Consider the following 20,620-nt stretch of genomic DNA (forward strand, 5'->3'; position numbering starts at 1 on the left):
AGAAACTGTTTGGTGCATGCAGACCACTTGGTATGTCTTGAAGAGTCGTTCGCGTAGCATTCAACAGATGGTGAGTGCGATCATCATTAGCTAGACTTTGCACAGGACATATGCTGCTGCAAGTTTGGGGTGCGATCATTACACAGGAAATTTAAAAAATTGAATTTTGACGACAAAATTTAGGGGTGCAATCATTACGCGAGTGCAATCATTATGCGAGTAAATACTGTACGTATTCAACCTAATTTGAAAATTTCACTACTCGAACACCCATAATTTGCATGGTGCTCACGTTTCATAACCCAGCCACGGAAGTATTGGTCAGTGCCTCTCAGAGATGTGCGTGGCAGAGGACGTGTGAAAGCTTCTCGTGTCGAACTTCAGGCAAACAGCTTGGGTGTCGTTTTTGCAGGTTCGTGTGGTGGTGGACGACGCGCCCGACCAGACACTGCACACGGTCACGCCAGGTCCCGGCGGCTTCTTTATGCTGCCACCGCTGACACGCGATGGCCGCACCTATTGCCTGCAATTGGAGGGAGGCAGTAACACCGGCAGCACCTGCTTCCACGCCAACACGTCACATCGCCACGTGACACTGCGCCATGCACCCGAGCTGCCACCACACCCCGAGCATGAGATTGTGGCCCGCTCCTCACTGCTTGCCCTGCCGGTGACGGTTGTCGCACTGCTCGCCTGCTACTACTCGTCGCGCCTGCTCACCATGGGTGCGGACATTGCCCAGACACTGCGCACCCTTCTTAGGCAGATTAGTGGTACAGCCAGGAACGGCGACGGAGCACTGGGTTCTCCTGCGGACACAAGACGAAAGGCAAAGGCCCGACGCACCTGAGACCACTTTTGTGTGCCCCGAGATCCGAGTTGTGAGACACCACATTCCCGTATGCTGCCCTCTGTGCATTTGTTTGCTAATCTGACTGAACCAATGACATTGTTTATTATTTGAACATGCGACCTCGAGGGTTGTGTTTCCTTCCTGTGCTCCCGTGACCCACCTTTGCAGATCCAGTGGAATACATTAATCTTATTCACCTAAAATACAAGTTTCAAGAAGCTCTGTACAAGTTGCGTAAGGGCATCCTTCTGAAAAAACATGGAAATTTTTTAATAACTCTTCATCATTTAGATATTTCTTGCCACATTATACAAAAGCACTAAAGTCTTGTATGGTGCAAGACAGATATCACTGAGAATGGTTTGTCTGAAAATTGGGAGTGGTCAGGTAGCTTGTAGCTGTCCACATTGAGTCTGCTGGAATTGCTGATGGCACCACTCTCTGGAAGCTGTGCTTTGTGGCAACAAAGTGCTGATAATTTAAACACGTAGTTAGTGTAGCTGTATGCACTGACCCTTGACGAATGCAGTTGCACCGGATTATCATGAGCTGAGCTCTGACAATAGGGCAGGCATTGTAAAAGGGTTTTACCGATAGAGGATCTATGATGCTAACACTGGACATTATGAAGAACTTGTTTTTCATGCGGGAGATTAAATGTACAGTAATTGTGTATAGTGTTTGAAGTCGTGAGTGGGTTCATCTGTGGTTCATGTTACTCTATTTCTCATTTTGTTTGAATGGTGGCTAGTAAAGTGGGGGACCTTTGCACATGTATCTTTTTTTAAATTTTGATAAAGCAGCCTGCAGCATGTGCATTGGCTTGTGAGATTGTGTGATGGTACGGGAGTAGAATCAGCTATAGATTTTGTTTGTTTTCACATGTTCCTAGCAGAAGTACAGTCCATGCTTGTTACAACAGACTGTAATATAATCCAGCAGAGTCCATGTTATCCAAAGCCTGTTCTATCCAAAATTAGGGCCACGGTATGTTGTTAAATGGAGGAACTTTGGATGTGCTGCCATCTGGTGTTTGATTATTAAAATATGGATTCGATTGCAAGATAAACAAATAAATGGTTTTACATCATACTAGCACACTAGCTGCACGGCGGCTTGTAGCGCTCCATCTCTTGAACGATGGCAGTTTCTCTGCACAACGGCACGGTTCTCCTGTTAATGGAAAAAATAGGCTCAAATTATGTTTCTACAATTGCAGCCAGCTCCCTGCCGTGCTGGTCAGTTCAAGTGTGTCGTTGCCACCTGGCCACAACACGAACATCGGCCACAGTTTCTTTGTCACGCAACACAATGGTCTATAGAACAAACTAGCATCTTAATTTAATTTTTTGTGACTTACAACAACCTCTGTCAGACTCAGTAGGGGAACAGCTGTGCCATATGAAGCATAAGAATGGAAGCCGCTGTCCGTTGACACTGCCTTGGTAGTAAAAGTGAGACAACCTAAAGCACGCCATCATCGTCACCATTATAGAAATCAACGAAGGGGCCATAGCCGCGGATATTGCTGATGCCATCAGTTCTTCATTCGCTGCTTTCACACTTTTGTTGCATTTCTCTTCAGTGGATGTTCCAGTGAACTGCCACTGTGCTGTCTTTCTGTTTGTGCTGTTCGTGCTGCAGTTCAATATTTCTCGTAGCTCACTAAAGAGCATGCAGGATCAGAATGGAGCCTCCAGCCACACATTATTTAGCATAGCTATTGGCGGTTGAGACTTTAAAAATATCTTGTAATATGTTGGTACTCAACGGCTGACATATAATTTGCTTATAAAGGGGGATCTCTTTTGCAACCCTGCACTGTCAAGAGAGCAGATTCCATGGTTACAGTTTAATCAGCTTTCACATGCTTCACATGCTTCACATACAGTTTTGCAGCAGAAATTGTGTACGTTAGCAGAAATCTGTGGAAGTTCTCACATAAACTCAATTTACTCGCGTGTTCTAGAGTGTGACTTTGATGGCATTCCCTAGTTCTGCAACTTTTTTTTGTTCTTGCTTGTTTGAAGTGCGCTGAATGCACTATGCCTCTTGCAAGTGGTGGGGATTTGGGGAAGTAATGTGTCATTGCGTGGGCGCGTTCATCTGTTCTGCCGTCCGTACGCCTCACCCTGTTTCACCCCAAACCGGTTGTCAGCGGTGGAGCTCCACTCGCGACAGTTCGCAGTGAGGGCGGGGCTACAACATCAAGGGGCGACCCCTGGCAGCTACTCTCGTGGTGGTAGCGTGTCTCTTCTCCCTTGGAACTGCACCGGGTACGTACATGCTTCCGCTCATGTGCCGATAGCCTTGTGACTAGGACTCAGCTCACGCACGGTGCCTTTGCTCATGCAGGGAGCACGTAGCTTGTGTTGATCCTGTCCGGAAGCTAAGCCGAAGAAAGGGTGCCTAGTGCTCGCGCGAGCTCGTACCACTTATCGGAGACCCAAGCCGAAGGAGATTGCTTGAGCTCTCACGAGTTGGCCCGTTTATCGCGAGAGCAAGTAGCATAGCCGCTGAGACCTTTCCTAGTGGCCAGGGGCGTAGCCAGGAAGGGGGCTTATGGGGCTTCAGCCCCTTCCCTCCCCCCCCCCCCCCCGAAATTTTGTCGTGCTGCCCATGCACCGTCGACAAAAGCAACCCCCGGCCCCGGAAATCATTCTGGATTTTGTCTAGAATTTCTTTTCGACGCTCGAAAAGACATTTAACCGCGACGATAGCGACCTCGGGCTGGATTTCGCGGCAACGCCCATGCATCGAGAGTCACATAACGCCAAGCAGCCCCATCCGACCACAAAGTTTCAAGGGCGTTTTGATGGTGAGCGGGCTCGCCACGGCATCTCGCTGAGGCTGCGGAATCTGGAGCGCATGGATGTTAATTCCGAAAATTTATGGGTATAGATCTCATAAACTTTTGATGTGAAAGGTGCATTGACATTTCCAAAGTTGTGCTTTAGATGTTCAATTGCGGAACTTTGTGGGTTTAATGTTGTTATGAACATTTGACACCAAAGGTCCATTGACTTTTCTAAAGTCTTACATCAGAACACACAAAGAGACAAGTCAAATCAACACACTAGCAGACAAGTTGACAAAGCACGCAGCGAGGTTTAATGAGACGAAGCGTTGTGGTGGTTCATTTGTGCCGCCATGTCACATAAAAAAAATATCAACATTTTTTTAACCTGCGCGAAAACATCTAGTATGTCAAAACACTAAAGCCAGCCAAGCTAACTACGTTCTTATTTATTTTTTCTACTTTGACTTTTATTCGTGAGGACACATTGAGCATCTTGAATTTCTTTTTTTCTCACTACCATACCCGCGGGCTGCCAGAGCCAGCCAGAGCGCATACGTTTTTCTCGCGTGACCCCGACCACCGCGCGCAGCGCACATCGGTGCGCGTTCGGTTTTCTCTGGCTGAGTGGATTTTCGCCTGGCAGAGTTTTGGACACTTTCTAGCTAGTAGACGAGAAAAAGAAACAATGGTCGCTTGCCTCCATCACTGTGGAGACTCGACGGATTGCACCGCGTTCGCTTTTGCAGAACTTCTCCGGAAAGTCTTGTCTCGCCGGTGTAGGATACCGAGCAGTATGCGTATGGTTGGTTCTCAGTGGACCAAGCGTCTCATGTTTTCTTCAATATTCCTTCCGTAGCCACATTAGGTGCCCAGAGTAGGCATTCGATTGTGGCCAACATACTTTCCTATGCGTTTTTTTCATTTCGGTGCCCCCGCCCCACAGAAAGAAAAAAAAAACACATTGATGCGGCGCAGCGAATTGTCGCATGGTGAAAGTTCGATTTTGTTACTTCTTGTTTTGTGGAAAGTAATGAGCCACGAGACGTTTCAGTTGCCAGATACTCTTATTATATTATTGCGATAGCAATTATATGGACTCTCCAGGCGCATTCCTGCCGTCGCCGTCACCCTCATGTTTCGTATAAAGTCCAAGGGTGATAACATCATGACCACGTGCCGCATGGTGTATGTGCGAGTGAAAGCTAAGGGGGGGGGAGGGGGTTAGAATGGCTGAGCCGACAATGGTGGCTCAGTCATGTGTGCGCAAAGGAGAAAAGCGGGGAGCAAGAGCGCCGCCTTCCGTCGCGCGCGATACGTCGGAGGGAGTTGATGGAATTGGAGAGGAATCCAGGCTTCTGTGAATCTGTGATCGCGCAACATGTTTATTTGCCTTGTTTGACGCATTATATACAAAGACTTTTTCTTAGATACGTAGATTTATTGGAGACTTATACGTATATTTAACTATCTTGTTGCGAGGTTTCGTGTATACATGCAGTGAACTCTATTTCCAGTCACACTTTTTGTCCTTTATCAAGCTGTATCTTCGCATTTGTATACCCCATTGTATCTTAGCATTTACAATGCACGAGTGCGAGTCCCAATAATGGTTCGGTTCATTATCTGCGAGGCATGCGCGTAGCAGAGTGGCATCTCTCATTTTCAAAAGTGGTACGCATCTGTCAGGATAAATGTTCTTTAATGCTCTCATACACTGGGTTGAACATGGTTGCCTGACATAATGGGCACCCCAAAAGCTGAACAGCATGGTGTCACGAAGTTTTTGACAGCTAAAGGTGCTTCCCAAAAAGAAATTAATCGCCGTATGGCTGCCGTGTACGTTGAAAATTGCATTTCATTGGCCACTGTAAAGCGTGGGAGCAAATGGTTCAAAGAAGAATGGGAAAGTTGCAAAGAGATTCCAAGACCGGACCAATGCCATCGTGCAATCACATCCCGCACAATTTCAAAGGTTGATGAGCTGATGAGACAAGAATGGAGGACAAGCATCGATGAACTGGCAGAGCGCGTGAAAATCAGTCACGGCTCGGTTCACGCCATAATTCATGAGCACCTCGGTTATCGGCTCTTGTGTGCGCAATTGATGCCCAAGATTTTGATCCACCGCCAGAAGATGCAGAAGTTTGGTGCTGCTTTGACTAATCTCATCTGGTATCACAATAAGGATGACGATTTCTTGTTTGCTATTGTGATCTGGGACGAACCATGGTGCCACTACTACGAGTCTGAAACACGTCAGCAAAGCTTACAGTGGAAACATTCGAATTCACCACGGCCAAAAAACGCAAAGGCCATCATTTTCGCCGAAAAGGTGTTGTTGACTTTTTTTTTCGATCGTAAGGGGCCATTACTGATAGAATTTGCTCAAGCTTGAGAGACTATCAATTGTTTCCGATATTGTGAAATGCCGGAACCACTACGGGTCTCAATCAAGAACAAACTGTGTGGAAAATTGACGAATTGGGTTATCTTGTTCCACGACAATGCCCGTCCCCACGTCGCTGATGTGGTTAATACAAAACTGGCAGAGTTCAAATGGGAAACCCTGCAACATCCATCATACAGCTCAGACCTGTCCTCTTGCGACTTCCACATTCTGGGGCAACCGAAAAACAGCTCAACGGAACTAGACTCGTGCCGGACGATGACGTGAGTCAGTTACAGACTTTTTGAAGCAGCAACCTAAGGAGTTTCATGAGATGGGAATAACGCGACTCGTTAGTCAAAGGGGCAGATGTCTATATTCTCATGGAGACTACTTTTAATAAAGTACCCCATTTGACATATTCGCATTGGCTCACATTCATTTGACTCGCCCTCGTATTGCTTCCAGAACTGCTTTTTATACGTGCTCTCTGTTGCGACTATAATTTCAGTGCGATTACTCACGATTCACGGCCGGTGACAGCTGCTGCTGCGTAATGCATTAGAACAAATGGCAGCATCATGGAGATTTTTCACTGGCCATTGCATATATACAAGAATGTAAACACGGTTCTTTAATGACTAAGTTTCATTAACATATTTGGCCTCAACTTGTTCATTTCATGGCCTTTTCATTTTTCATATCAGTGGCATGCGCTGCTTTCCTGGTTTCGAACTGATATAGTTCTAAAGTTTGTGTGACATTTTCATTACTTAATGAATAGACAAAAAACATGGAAGCATTGATATCAGTTTTAGCACATACGAGAATATTCTTTTATGAAAAAATACACATTTTACTTGTTTGGACAGTGCGTAGCGTTCAAGAATTCGCTTACAGCATTTTTTACAATGGTAATGCAGTTATTACAGTGGAATCTCGATGATACGAATCTCACGGGGTCACGAAAAATATTCGTATCACCCGAAATTCGTATCATCGAAACAATTAAAACTAGCTAACTCAAAGAGTCAGTGGTGAACTCACTCAGACACACGTACGTAAAAAGGATTTATTTCTTGTAGAAAATTCTCTAATGTCCTCTGCCTCTTATTCTTTGTCAGGTCAATTAGCAGGCTTTGTTCAAATCCATAAAAACGCGCGCACGTGTCGTCGCTGATTTCGTTCGCGCACGCCTCAGAACTTAGCGCGCATGCAGCGTTTCAGCCGCCGGTGGTGGGTCCTTCGCCGTCGCCCACGTCTAACACAAAGAACGCGGCCCGAAGCACAGCAGCCACTCCGTCCAATGGCACGCGGAAAATGAAGAAAAACACAAAAGCAACACAAGTGCCACCGCTTCAAACTCTTCGCGCCCAGTTGCGGCCTCCGCGCTGTCCGGCGCCGCATCCGCGCCTCCGCACCAAAAGAGAGAGGGACAAATCGCGTAACTGCGCGCTGTTCTCTTTCACTGCCATCGGTGGGGCTCATGCTCGCGGTCGCGTCCATCCGTGTGCTGGAATCGTGCCAACTGTGGTCGCTCCTCCGCGCAGCGGCGCAACCTCCTCCCCTCCTTAGCAACCGGCGCGCCGGTCAGGGGCGCAGCTGCGCATAGCAACCGTGACGTCACACAGTAGCAATAGAACTGGCGCGCGTGCGTCGGCGGTGGCACCGCCGCTCCTTCGCCAGCCGTTTCGTTGCAGTCGAGTGAGAGGCCCGTGTTGCGCGCCATGCGGTTCGGAGAAGCGCCAGCGGACGCCGGATTCCCCCAACACCAAACGCCAGAAGAACAAGGAGCGAATGCGCATGCCACGAATGAACATGTCACCAGATGCGAAAGCAAGGGAGGCAGAAAAGAAACGCCAACAGCGACTGATTAGATCGCCGGGTACCAAAGGCAGGGAAGCAGAACGAAAGCGGCAGCAGCGACAGGCGATATCGCCGAACACCAAAGCGAATGAATTGGAGCGCAGACGGCAGCAGCGTCTGGCTTTCGCCAAGCACACTTTCAAATTTCCAATGTCTTCGGTAATTTTCGTATCAACCGACGCGGGTCGAAAATTGCTTCGTAACAACCATTCTCTAACACGTTGCGAAGTAATGGGGCTCGGCCGGGACCACAGAAAAATTCGTATCAGCCGTGATCGTATCATCGAGATTCCACTGTATTCATGTATTGATCCCTCGACAAATTGTTTAAGAGGAAGCTTTAGCTGGGGCATAATCCGACGCGGTATATTCAAATACATGTAAAACGCAGAAACGCTTTTCTGAGATAGTCCTGCTAATCGCTTTTAATGAAATCTGTTGTATATGAGAGAGAAGGTAAATTATAGTGTCTGTTGTAAATGGAATTTTGATTTACGGCCTGAATTTTGTATAAAATATTTTGAAAATTTTGAAATATCGAAACAATAGAAGCACGACGTTTACAAAATAATAGCTATGTACCAAGAACAGATATCTCGGTTCTGTAAACGGCAACTATTAGGAAAGTCAATGTGCACAAATTTGGTGTGTCAATTTGTATTGTGCGTGAATTGGTTACGTTGTATACAAGGGTTCTGCAAAAGTCGTATTTCCATAATACTAATTCTTTTTAAGATTCATGTTTAACATATCTATTTTGTCCGCTGTAGATGTACTATTAGGTACAATTCACAGAATTGTGCTATCATTTTTCATTGTTGAGTTACTGAGTTTTAAACTTGATAGTGCCGTTTTCTAAAAATTTGCGATTTTGGCCAATTTTTAATATAGAATTGACCACCTAAATGAAAAATTTGGAACCAACAGTCACTAGAATTTAAGTTTTTCTTTTGTATTTAACAAACATCATCACATTTGGTGCAGTTGTTGCGAGGAAAAACGAATTACCCTTCTACATGTATTTAAATAACAGCACCCGAGCTAAAGCTTCCTCTTAAGGAGGAGGCCGAGCTGCAACATGAGCCCCCACCGAACGAAATTTCTGGCTACGCCACTGCTACTGGCGTATCCCAGCTTGAGCCTGTGCTCTTGCAGCGACATGCTATAGGTGCGCCCAACTGTACTTTTTGCCATTGGTGCGGGACCACTTTGGTTCCATGCTGCCCCGGGATCGGGCGTTTGTGCAGTGTCGGGTGCCGCCGGATACAATAAATGGTTTCCGTTAATTCAGGGCATGCTGTGTTCTTGCGTATGTCGCTCAGTAGCCCCTTGCGGGCTGAGCTCGCTTGCAGCAGCTCTAGAAGAGGCGACTGGCGCGACCCTGTGGCTCGAACCCGTGGTGGTCGGTATTCCTGTGAGGAAAGATGACCCCACAAAATATAGACGACGACCAACAGCAGTACCACTCGATGCCGGTGCGCCGTGCACAGCAGTAAGCTCCTTTTGGGGCTATCCCGAAAACTGCAATCAGCTGGTGCAGGATATTTGCCGCCAAGGTGTTATTTCCTTGAAAAAAAGTGTATTTTCGCACTTTCCGCAAGTGGCCAAATTTGTACAGCGCACTGTCACACGTACGGATTGCCGCAGCAAAAAGAAAAAAGTATGTTGTGCACTTAAAGAGCCTTTTCACGGCGATTCCATAAGTGCCACTATGTTTGATCCTATGGTAACGCGTAATACGGCATGCGAGACAGTTCAAAGTATGCACTCGTTGGCAGAGTCAGAGCTGCCCCCAACCTCCCTCCCGCACTGCCTCCCCAGTTTCCTCCATATATGGCGCGCGAGATTGAGCCGTGATCGTCAGTTGTCAGTTCCATTGCACCCGGTCGCGAAATGCGCAGTTGCAGCCAGAGCACAACACTGCCCCTTCCCCCCACCCGCGGCCTTTCACGCCACACAAGACAGTGCATTTGCTCTCCGCTTGCTTTCTTCGCGCATGCCAGATTGAGTCGCGATTGTCGGCTTTCCTGGTGTGCCTTCACTCGCACATACAGCACATGATGCACGGCAGTGGTGTTTCGCCCTTGGATTTATACGCAAAAATGCGCCCAGAGTGTCCATACAATTGTTATCACAATAAATTGGAGCGCATTGACCACGGTGAAGGCCGTAATCAGACGGGAGCTATGGTTATTGGTAGAAAATATTCCTAGGGTAGGTGGAAATGAGGCGTTTTCTATGGTAAGTGATGTTTGTTCGCATCCACTATCCCTTATGCTGTTCCGCTGCATAGGCGGACAGTTTTCATTTTTCTAGGAGGTGTAGGAGGGGAGAGTCGACCAGCTTTCTGAAACCCACCTATATATGCACACACACACCAAGGACCATACAGGGGAAATCACTTGTACTTACTAATTGGATTAAACAAATGAAACTGGATGAAGAAACTACTTGCCGCAAGTGGGGAATGATCCCACAGCTCCGCATTACGCGTGGGATGCTCTACCAATGGACGGTATGGATGGATGTTATGAGCATCCCCTTTGGAACGGGGTGGTGGGTTGCACCACCAAGCTCTTGCTATTATACTACCTAATGTCCTACCTAGGTTAAAAAAGAAAAAAAAGGAAAAGAAGAAAAAACCACAATGATTTCCCGTGACCAAATTTTCTGACCCTCTATTGTGAACTTTGTTTTTGTAAGTCTGCGTTTTTTGTCGTTTCCCTATTTTTCTTCTGCCAATCTTCCAATCGCCTCTTACTAATATCTATTGCGGTCATTTTTCCTTTCCCTCTGCTCCCGCTGAACCCAAGGGCTTCAAGGAGGCCAGTTGTGCCTAAATCGACTACTGTGCAGATATCTCCACATTCTAATAAAACATGTTCCATCGTTTCCCTAGCTTTACCGCATCAAGCACATGCTTCTTTCTTCTTATATCTTGCGTGATAGGTATGTGTTCTAAGGCATCCTGATTTCGCTTCAAGAAGTAATGAGCTTCCCTTTGAGTTATCATAAATTCTTTGTTTCCTAATTTTGTTTTCCTTTTATGTAGTCACTCATAGCAAGTTTCTTTTCCATTGTAGGCACCCATGAAATTATTTCAGCCTCTCTGATTTTCTGCTTGATGTTCTTTGTTGCTGTGTTGCTCACCCTACAGGCTGCATACTTGCTGGTATGCTTCCTAGTTCTTTTCCTCCGCAGCAAATCATTGTTCTTCCTGTACAAATACCTCAACATTCTCCCAGCCCATTTACTTTCTCCCATATTCTTCAGTCGTTCTTCATAACCAATTTTACTGTGAGCTTCCCTCACTTCAAAACTTGTCCAGCCCATGTCACCCTTGCAAAGCTTCATTTGTAGTCTTCCTGTGAGACCAATGCGACGCATCCCACTGACCTCTGGTTACCATCGAGTCCTGTTTGTACCTCTGATTTAAAGAAAACAACCACATTTCCAAAAGTAAGTCCTGGAGCCATTACACCTTTCCACATACCTCGGTGCACCTCGTACCTACTGTATCCCTATAGCGCTTTGTGCTTCAATATGGCTGCCCCTCCATTTATCTTCCCCTTCACTTGTTTTTTCCTGTGTTTCCATATATCTATACCTTCGTTTATCCATATACCAAGGTATTTATATTCTGTTACCCGAGGTATTTCCTGGCCCTGTATCGCCGCTGTCTGTTCACTGTTTTCATTGAATACCATAACACCTGATTTTCTAACACTAAATTTCAAACCTAAATTGTTGCCTTCCTGTCCACAGATATTAGCCAGACGTTGCCAATCGTTCTGCCTGTTAGCTAGCACAAAATGTCGTCCGCATAAAATAACTCAGGAAGCTGCTGCTGTACCCCCCTGTTTATATGAGAGATTAAAGCCGATATTACTTCCTTCTAGCGCCCTCTCCATCCTCCCCATGTACATCATAAACAGCAGTGGGGATAAAGGGCACCCCTGCCTCAGTCCCTTGTTAATATGAACTTTTTCCTCGCTCCTGATCCCTTCCCATTCAAAACAAATGGTATTTTCTACGTAAATCTCTCTCAAAAGCTGTAGACAATTGTCACCTAAGCCTTCCCCTTCCAGAATATCCCACAAAATGTTGCGGTCTACGCTGTCATAGGCTCCTGTAATGTCTAAAAAGGCCACATATAACAGTCTGCTTTCGACATTTGATATTTCGATATACTGAGTAAGAACAAATAAGTTATCATCTAAATGCCTACATATTCTGAAACCATTCTGAAGTTCTCCTGAAATGCCGTTATTCTATACCCATGTTTGAAGCTTTAATTTGATTGCCTGCATTGCTAGCCTGTATATTACCAATATAATGGTCAACGGTCTATGCAAGTAAATTCTATCCTTCTCCCCATTACCTTTATAAATCAAATTCATTCTACTTTGTCACCAACTTTTTGGTGTTCGTTTCTTTTAAAGTTTCTTCCACTGCTTTCACAAGAGCTTCCTTACTTTTTGAACCTAGTTCGTTAATCAGCCTAACTGGAACCTCGTCTAGCCCTGTGGCTGTGCGCTTAGGAATTTTCTCTTCGGCTTTCTTCCAGTTGAAATTTGTCAGCACCAGCTCCTTTTCCCCCTGGGTCTCTTTTATGCTCTTCTTCCAATACAACCTCGTCATTGCCTTGGAAAGATTCAGGTGTTATTTTTTGGATGTAATTTATTGCCGCTTCTCCTTCCAGTCTGTTTTTATCTTCGTCTAGGATATGTTGTATTGTTGTTGAGTTCCTGCCTAATAATTTTTTGTGGTTCCAAGATATTCTAGGTACGGCCTTCTTTTTCTCACGTATTTCGGACAACCAACATTCACTTTCATTTTTTAATTTTGCTTGCACCAGTATTTGAACCACAGACTTTTTCTCCCGGTATAGTATTTCCCATTTACTGGTTACTTCATCCTGCGGCAACTGCGCCTTCTTTGCCTGCCTGTGCTCTCAAGATGCTTTCTGTCGTTCGGCGATCGCTTCTCGTATCTCCCTGTTCCACCAGCCTTTCGGTTTCTTTTGTCCTTTCCAACGAATACGTATGTTGTTTCTCTTTCCATATTTCTGTCATTACATTTAGAACTTCACTATATTCCCACTCTTTTTATGCGAAGCATATTAACGTAGGTTTCGGGCCTTCGCGCGACGCCCGGCGGTGGCCACCATTGACCCTGAAGTGGGGTCACGTGACATGACGTCACGTGATGACGTCACACAGGCTGCAGATGGGGCCTCATATCGCGCCGTCGGTCGCCTCCCGGCGGTGGCCACCATTGACCTTCAAGTGACCGTCAAGTAGGTCACGTGACATGACGTCACGTGGTGACGTCACATCAGCTGTAGATGGGGCCTCATATCGCGCCGTTGGTCGCCTCCCGGCGGTGGCCACCATTGACCCTGAAGTGAGATCACATGATGTGACGTCACGTGATGACGTCACACCGGCTGCAGATGGGGCTTCATATCGCGCCGTCGCGCGCGACGCGGCGGCGGCGCCACCATCGCTGCATCACGTGATATGTGACATCACGCCAGGGATGAAGCGGCACGCGCCCACCGTCGCGTCAGTCTCTGTGCCCGCGCCAGCGTCTTTGCGCCGGGCGTGTATGCGGTCAAGATGCCTCCAAACGCTAAGGATACGCTAAGGTTAAGCCCAGTGGATGCGAAGCATCCACTGGGCTTAACCTTGATAAGCCTCCAATATTTAGTCATTTGCCAAGTTCCTCAACTCTAGCGACTATATTTGCTATTTGTTCAGCGTTCAAATTTGGACTGGCCATTTTGCACTCCTTGCTATCTTTCCCAACTACATATCCCATTTCGAAATGATGTCTTTATGGTCACTCCCTATGCTGCTGTACCCTTCCTCATCGATGACCCTTTCTCTCAATTTATCATGAATTCCTTCTGACGTCAGAGAGTAATCAATGGTTGTTTGCCGATTTCCCACTTCCCACGTGATCTGCCCTTCACACTTGGGCCTAGTACTTATTTTATTTATTTATTTTATTTATACATACTGCAACGCAATTTGCGCTATAGCAGTAATGGGTTAAGAAAAGGTAGAGAAAATGCATTGGAGTATACAGCGGTAAACACAAGTGAACACTTTTAAAGAGCACAGATGAAAGGAAAATACACAAATAAACACAAGTGAACACTTTTACAAAAGAGCACTGATGAAAGAAAAATACACAAGAAGTTATACAAATGCTGCCAGGCATGGGTGAGCACGATTATGCATCTGGGATGGCGGTTGCAAAAATTTCGGATGAGCATGAGCGAATGGACCCAGGTAATGAATTCCAGTCTTCAATTGAGCCGGGAAAAAAGCTGAATTTGAACATGTTAGTATGTGCGTAGTAGGGTGTCAAGTTTAGGTCATGATGTCTTCTCATTGATGATCCCTGCGCGAAGTTCTTCATGATAATGAGGTTATGTTGCTCGCAAAGGTCTAGCATTGTCTTCCCGCTGTTGTCGGTATAGCCATCTAAATCCTGTATGTGGGCATTCATGTCACATAATAGGATAATTTCAGCACCATTCCCGAAACACTTAATATCAGCGCTTCTGCATTCCACTAGCTCTTTATTCTTCTATGTGCAATTATTTCCGGTCCACAAATATGTAACACCCAGCCAAGTTTTTTCCCACTCTTTGTACCTGATAACCGAAGATGCTCTTGACATTTTGAATTTACTCTTTTCCATTTGGCTCCCTGATGGATGAGCATTCCGACTCCCCCTGCCTTTCTTTCCGACTTAGTTCTGTTGCACCCTTCCCAAACATAAATCTCAATCACTGGTGGCTCTTCCGAGTCTCTAAGGTGCGTTTCTGTAACCGCATACACCCCTATTTGTTCTCTATTTAACTACTCCTCAATCTCTGCCCACTTTTCCTTTCTTCTGCCGCCCTGCATGTTTATGTAGCCTATTGCATGGCCATCTCTTTCTTGCTTTCCCCCTTTTTCTGTTACCGACAGTGATGCTCTTCTGAGGTTCCCCTAGGGGACCTTCTTCATTACTACTTATTCTGGCCTCCTCAGCACCCGCGGGCCCCCTAAAAAAGCAACAGCACGGCCACCAAGTCGCCAGCCCACTTCTCGTCCCAGCCTGTAATTGAAGTGGATCCCGTCTCGTTTAAAACCACCACACCTTCTCACTTCCCTGTTTACTTCGACAACCTTGAAGCCTTTCTCTCAGCTCATCTTCCATATCGCCTCATTAGCAGCCACTGCAGCTCTTTGTACGTGACTGTCACGTACAGGCACCTCTGGCACCGTGCAGACCACGATCTGCACCTGAGGGGATAGCTAGCGCAAGTCGTCCACCCCCTTTGCCAAGCGCTGGGCGAGTCCTTTCCCTTTTCTGTTTAGGACGTCATTTAACCCACCTGCTACTATGACAAGGTTGTGCATGAGGGCATTTTCCTCGAGCTTTTATTTTGCTTGCTCCATGACAGAACCCAGTATCCACTCTGAAAATGTCCCTACCACCACTCTCTTATCGCCTTTCACCCTCTCCACAATTGCTTCTGAGCACCTAGCAAGGTTTGAGTCACCGGCGATAATCACCCTTTCACTATCTCCTACCTCCCCCTGCTTCCTTTTGTTCTTTTCCGCGTGATTCAGGCTCGACAAGGGGCATTGTCCCCTGTACCCCTGCTTTTTCTGCGTGAAGACCTCAAAGTAGGTGCTGCTCTTTCCAGCTAACCCTTCACCTCGTTGCATGCATTCCACGTACTTTGCTATCACTCCCTCTCGTGTCACGTCGGGGGACTGCATGCCATTGTTACGCACATTCTCGTTCACAATGGCGACCCTGTTCAGCTTTTCCTTGGCTGCTTCAAATCTTTTTTCAACTACTTTCCGTGCATCACGCTCCTTATTTAGCTCAATTTTAAACTCTTCCACCTGCTTGACAAGCTCTTCCTGGAAAGCCTGCATTTTCTTGAGCCTAGCATCGACATCACAGTGTGCCGATTGACTCGGTTCCCTCTCCATTCTCGTCCGTCCCCTCTTCTGCCTCGAGGGACCCCTCGCGCAATGCCTGTTTTTCTGGCTTTCTTGCCATGTCTGGTCCCATGGCTTTTTCTGATGCTAATACTATAATAATGCAGAACACATGCCTTTTAGCAAAAGGTAGTGACTACAGTGACGGGGCCCGGCACTTTAACATCTGTACTACAGTGACGGGGCCCGGTACTTTAACATATGCACTACAGTGACGGGGCCCGGCACTTTAACATCTGTACTACAGTGACGGGGCCCGGTACTTTAGCATACACACTACAGTGACGGGGCCCGGCGCTTTAACCTCTGCCCTGCAGTGACGGGGCCCGTCTCCTTAACCACAGACGGGACCGGCAACGTCAACACTGTAGCGACCAACGTTACTAGACTGGCTTGGTAGCGACGTCAATGGCCGCACTTCTTTCAAACATTCTATGCAAACAACTTCGAGCACTTCACGGCAGGCAGTGAACTTTATTAAGGCCCTGAGGAGCGACTCCGAAACCCCCTTATGAGGGAAGGGGCCGCCGCGAGCCGTTCCGACTTTGGGACGGGCAGGCCGTGCCTGACCGTCTCCTCCCACTCTTCTTCCGTGGTGAGATGACCGTGCTCCCGTAACGAGGGACACCACCAGAGCATGTGTTCTAAAGTGCGGAATGGATCTCCGCAATCGAATAAAGTTGTTTCCAAGAATAAAGTTGTTTCCATCCATCTCCGCAATCCGGACACCTGCCCCGCATGGACGCGGCGTTAGTTGCCCCCTGTGATCCACCACGGCCGCCGCGAACCGGTCGGACGAACCGTATTGGGCGACGTCGACGAGCGCGACCGATCGTGGATCGTCGGCGACGGATCCGAGAAGTGCGGCCGCTCGGGCCCGGCGTGTGCCTACATTGCGTTGCGGGTGCACGTTGCGCGGTAACGGCGAGACCGTGACGGCCTCCCGCGACCACGCGTCGAGCACGCACCGCCTTTCCCTGACGGGTTAAAGTCCAGTGCCTCCAGGATCCGCCTCCCCGCAGGCGAGGAAGCGAGCCTGACAACCTTCTGTGACCCAACTTCAACGAACGTGTTGTGGACCCCCAGCTGCATGAGCTTCTCGGTGCTGGCACCTATGGGGATGCCGAGCACTTCACGGACCGCGGTATTTTATTCCAGTACTGTCCACAACACCACGTGAATTTCACGATGTCAGCAACTTCCGTGCAGTAACGGAATACATTGATTGCACACATACGGATCGAACGACCGCAATGGGTACTTGTCCACGAATGAACAATCTTTTGCGTATGCACTGTAACACCTATGATGATTATAATAAAGAAAGAAAGTTCACTCTAATGGAAGGGGAATGGTAAAAACACTAAAAAAGGCACGGCACATGTTCCTGCTTGTGTAGCACCAGACAATGAATATTCTACTGTATTAAAAAAAAGAAGCAGCGGGTAAATGCTCGCTTAGAAGACCGATAAACATGCAGTTCGATGAAATTTGAGAAATAACTATATTGGAGCTTCCAAGACTCTAGAAGAAAAGAAAAAGAAAATTAAGACTAAATCATCGCGACGGAACATCACAAGTCGCTGTAGGCGTCGAAGACCCTAGCTATAACGAAATTATTTTTGAACAGCTCCGATGGTGTCCATGCAACAATGGTTGCTTGCGTACTGTCAAATGCTCATATGCTGCGGCATAAAGCTCACGGCACGGTGCGAAAACGTGCTTGGAGCGAAAGCGAAACATTGCGCGAGGACATGCATGCAGACGCGAAGTCAGTCACCGCGAACCCATGCGATCGCCGCATTGCAGCTTCATTCTGTTATGCTACATTTAGTTACACAGACAGCCATCCCACTATCAGAACATATTTCACATAGTTTTCTCAGCGATTGCTTACGTTTCACACGAACCGGTTCGGTGGAATCGATCGCGGCGACCGCTCGCAGTGTCCCAGCTTACTGTACGTAGTAGGCGAAGAGATAGCGTTTCTAAACCATTCTGTGCTTTCTGTTTGTCCAACATGATTATATTAAAGGTAAAATACTGCCATTTCGAGAGTACTTGCAAAATTGTTCAGGAGGGCTGCCGCGTAGTATGTTTATTTAGCGCCGACGCATGTGAGGCGCTTCCGACAGATGGCGACTCCGTAAGTCGTCTTCGCCATAGAGTTTCCTACACGAATTTTTGTACGAAACTCTGTGGTCCTCGCTCCCAATACCGACATCGTTATAGACGAGAAAACCATGGCCAGGCGGCGCTACTGCGCCGCCTCCTGACAGCGCCCCAATGTGGAAACATAGGTGTTCTGTGGTGGAAACGCCAAGCAGCGGGGTCGCGTCGTGGCGTAGTCTCCGCTTCGTTTACGTTGTGCCGTCCGCGCTTTTATTCGCTGCTCGTTCTCACGGCGCTCCGTTTTCGACTGCGGCAGATCACCTGCTTGCTCAACAGCGATGCAATGATTGCCGTGCGGTTTCAAGCAGGTTGCCGACGCCGACAGCTTTTTTTCGTGGCGGCAACCTCACGATAGGGGAGCGTCTGCTTCCGAACGTGTACGGCGTTGAACAAATTGTGGACGGTGATGTGAGAGTGAAAGCCAAGTGCGTGTCACAGGTATCCGACAAGATCGTAGACGACGTCGAGTTAGAGGTACGCACCATGTTCAGAAATTTAGCCACTTTTATTTCAATTACAACATAAGTCACACTGGCAGCAGGAACTTCTGTTGTCATACTACTCGATGACTGCAGATCCATTGGGCTGCTTCTTGACGGTTCCATCACTTCACAAAGGCATGTTCTGGAGTCTGTTTCACACGTGTCTTGCTGCTGCTCAAGAGCTGTGTCGCTGCAGTACGAAAGCACATGTCCCGGTGGTGCTGACTGCTGAGAAGTCTGTTGTGATTGCCATTGGTCTGTTTGGCGCCGCTTCCATCTGCATCGCATATAAACGAAACAGTATGTGTGCCTATTTGTTGTGGGGATTAAATTACTCCCAATAATATGTTTGCAAAGGTAACGTTCCTGTGATTGTGTGCATATATTATTCTAGAAGAGTGGCACCACTACAAGTTATGATACTTGCACACTTAGATACTTAGAAAGCATGGGCAAACAACAAACATAACGCGCACGTCTCGAGCGGCTGATTTCCGATCTGCCGCTTTCCGACGCACGCGACGACCGCGGCTTGCATTAAATACGGTCTGCTACCACACAAAAGTAGCGCGCGGCCCCTTTCGTTACCTGCACAACTAGTAATTTAAGTTGCAGCGTTTGGAAAAGGGAAATAATTCTCTTGAGCTTGTCCATGCCGATCGCGAGGGAAGCCACAGTGCAATCAAATAAATTCGGGGATTCTAAGTGCCAAAACCATGCCAAAACCACGAAATCATTATGAGGCCCGCTGTAATGGGGAGTCGAATAATTTTAACCTCTGGGGGTTCTTTAACGTGCACAAAAAATCAAAGCACGCTGTAACAAGGGCGTTCTTGCATTTTGCCCCTTTCGAAATGTGGCCGCCGTGGCTGGGAATCGAGCACGCATCGTAGAGCTTAGCGGCGCAACACGCATGCATCTACCGCTAACAAACGGCGGATGCCACCACAATTCAACAACGCGACACGACTAAACAAACGGCCATGCACTAAAAACAGGCATATGACTATTCCGATTTCAAGATATTACACGCGAATGCGAAAGTATGAGCCTTACTTGACTCGGCCGCGCACTGCAGTTATCCATGCTTGTCGTCTGTCCTTCTCGTACCACTTCCCAGGAAATCTGTAGAACTTCACGGGCTGCGTAGGACCTTTCGTGTTTTCGAGGCTGCTGTGGCAATCGACAACACATCAGTATTACGTGCCACCTTTCCTGGCTGATGAGGTCACACTCGGCATCGCAAAAACCACGCGCACGAGCACTCCCGCCGTACAGAACACGGGCACGCGCCAGCGCAGCGACGACCTTCGAAACTTCCATCGGTCCGCTAGGGGAGCATTCGGCGCTGGTGCCGCGCGGGCAAACTTTAGGTTGCTTCGTCTATAGTGACGGCCACATCGGTGTAGTGTTGTTAAAGCGACGGGCCCCGTCACCGTAGTGTGGATGTTAAAGTACCGGGCCCCGTCACTGTAGTGCAGATGTTAAAGTGCCGGGCCCCGTCACTGTAGTCACTACCTTAGCAAAAGCCGATATGCACAGGCTCCAAATCCTCAAAATGTCGCAAAGCAACTCTCACCACTGTTTCAAAAGCAATCAATGCCGCGGAGACCCAAGGTATGACACGCTCTCGCCCGCGCTCAACCATGCGGCCATGCTCTCATTTTCCTACCGAAACAGACAGCAAAACCACTAATAGCTATTAGTCTTGCCACCTCCAAGCTACCATTTAAAGGCTACAAACACTCAACGTCCCACCCGGCTGCACGTGGCGCGGGAGAACGCTCTAACCATCCTGCAAAACCAAATGTACACGAAACACAACCGTGCACGCGAAATACGAGAGACAAAAAAAAAAAGAAAACCACCAAATTACTATGTAAAGGCAAAAAAAATCGGCAAATCAAAAACAGAAGCAAGCTCAAAGCATGCACAAAAACTTATGATTTTGTCGCCGCCACGGAGCTCCGTAAAGCACGTCCATTCGCCACAAAATCTCAAGCCTAGTCTTTTGTGCCTTCTCAGGACGCCCTGTAGTGGACGAAG

The 20,620-nt window shown here is 47.5% G+C and overlaps 1 protein-coding gene across 1 annotated transcript in view; it reads left to right on the top strand.

Moving 5' to 3' along the window:
- Positions 1–1,945, top strand: part of LOC135909345 (BOS complex subunit NOMO1) — a 96,657-nt gene extending 94,712 nt beyond the window's left edge. Inside the window, exon 10 of the mRNA XM_065441291.2 lies at positions 413–1,945. Coding sequence (XP_065297363.1) covers positions 413–850 — 438 coding nt within the window. The 3' untranslated portion in view covers positions 851–1,945. The remainder of the gene's footprint in view (positions 1–412) is intronic.
- The last annotated feature ends 18,675 nt before the right edge of the window (positions 1,946–20,620 follow it).

This window comes from Dermacentor albipictus, chromosome 1 (genome assembly GCF_038994185.2).
Source record: "Dermacentor albipictus isolate Rhodes 1998 colony chromosome 1, USDA_Dalb.pri_finalv2, whole genome shotgun sequence".
Classification (NCBI taxonomy): Eukaryota; Metazoa; Arthropoda; class Arachnida; order Ixodida; family Ixodidae; genus Dermacentor; species Dermacentor albipictus.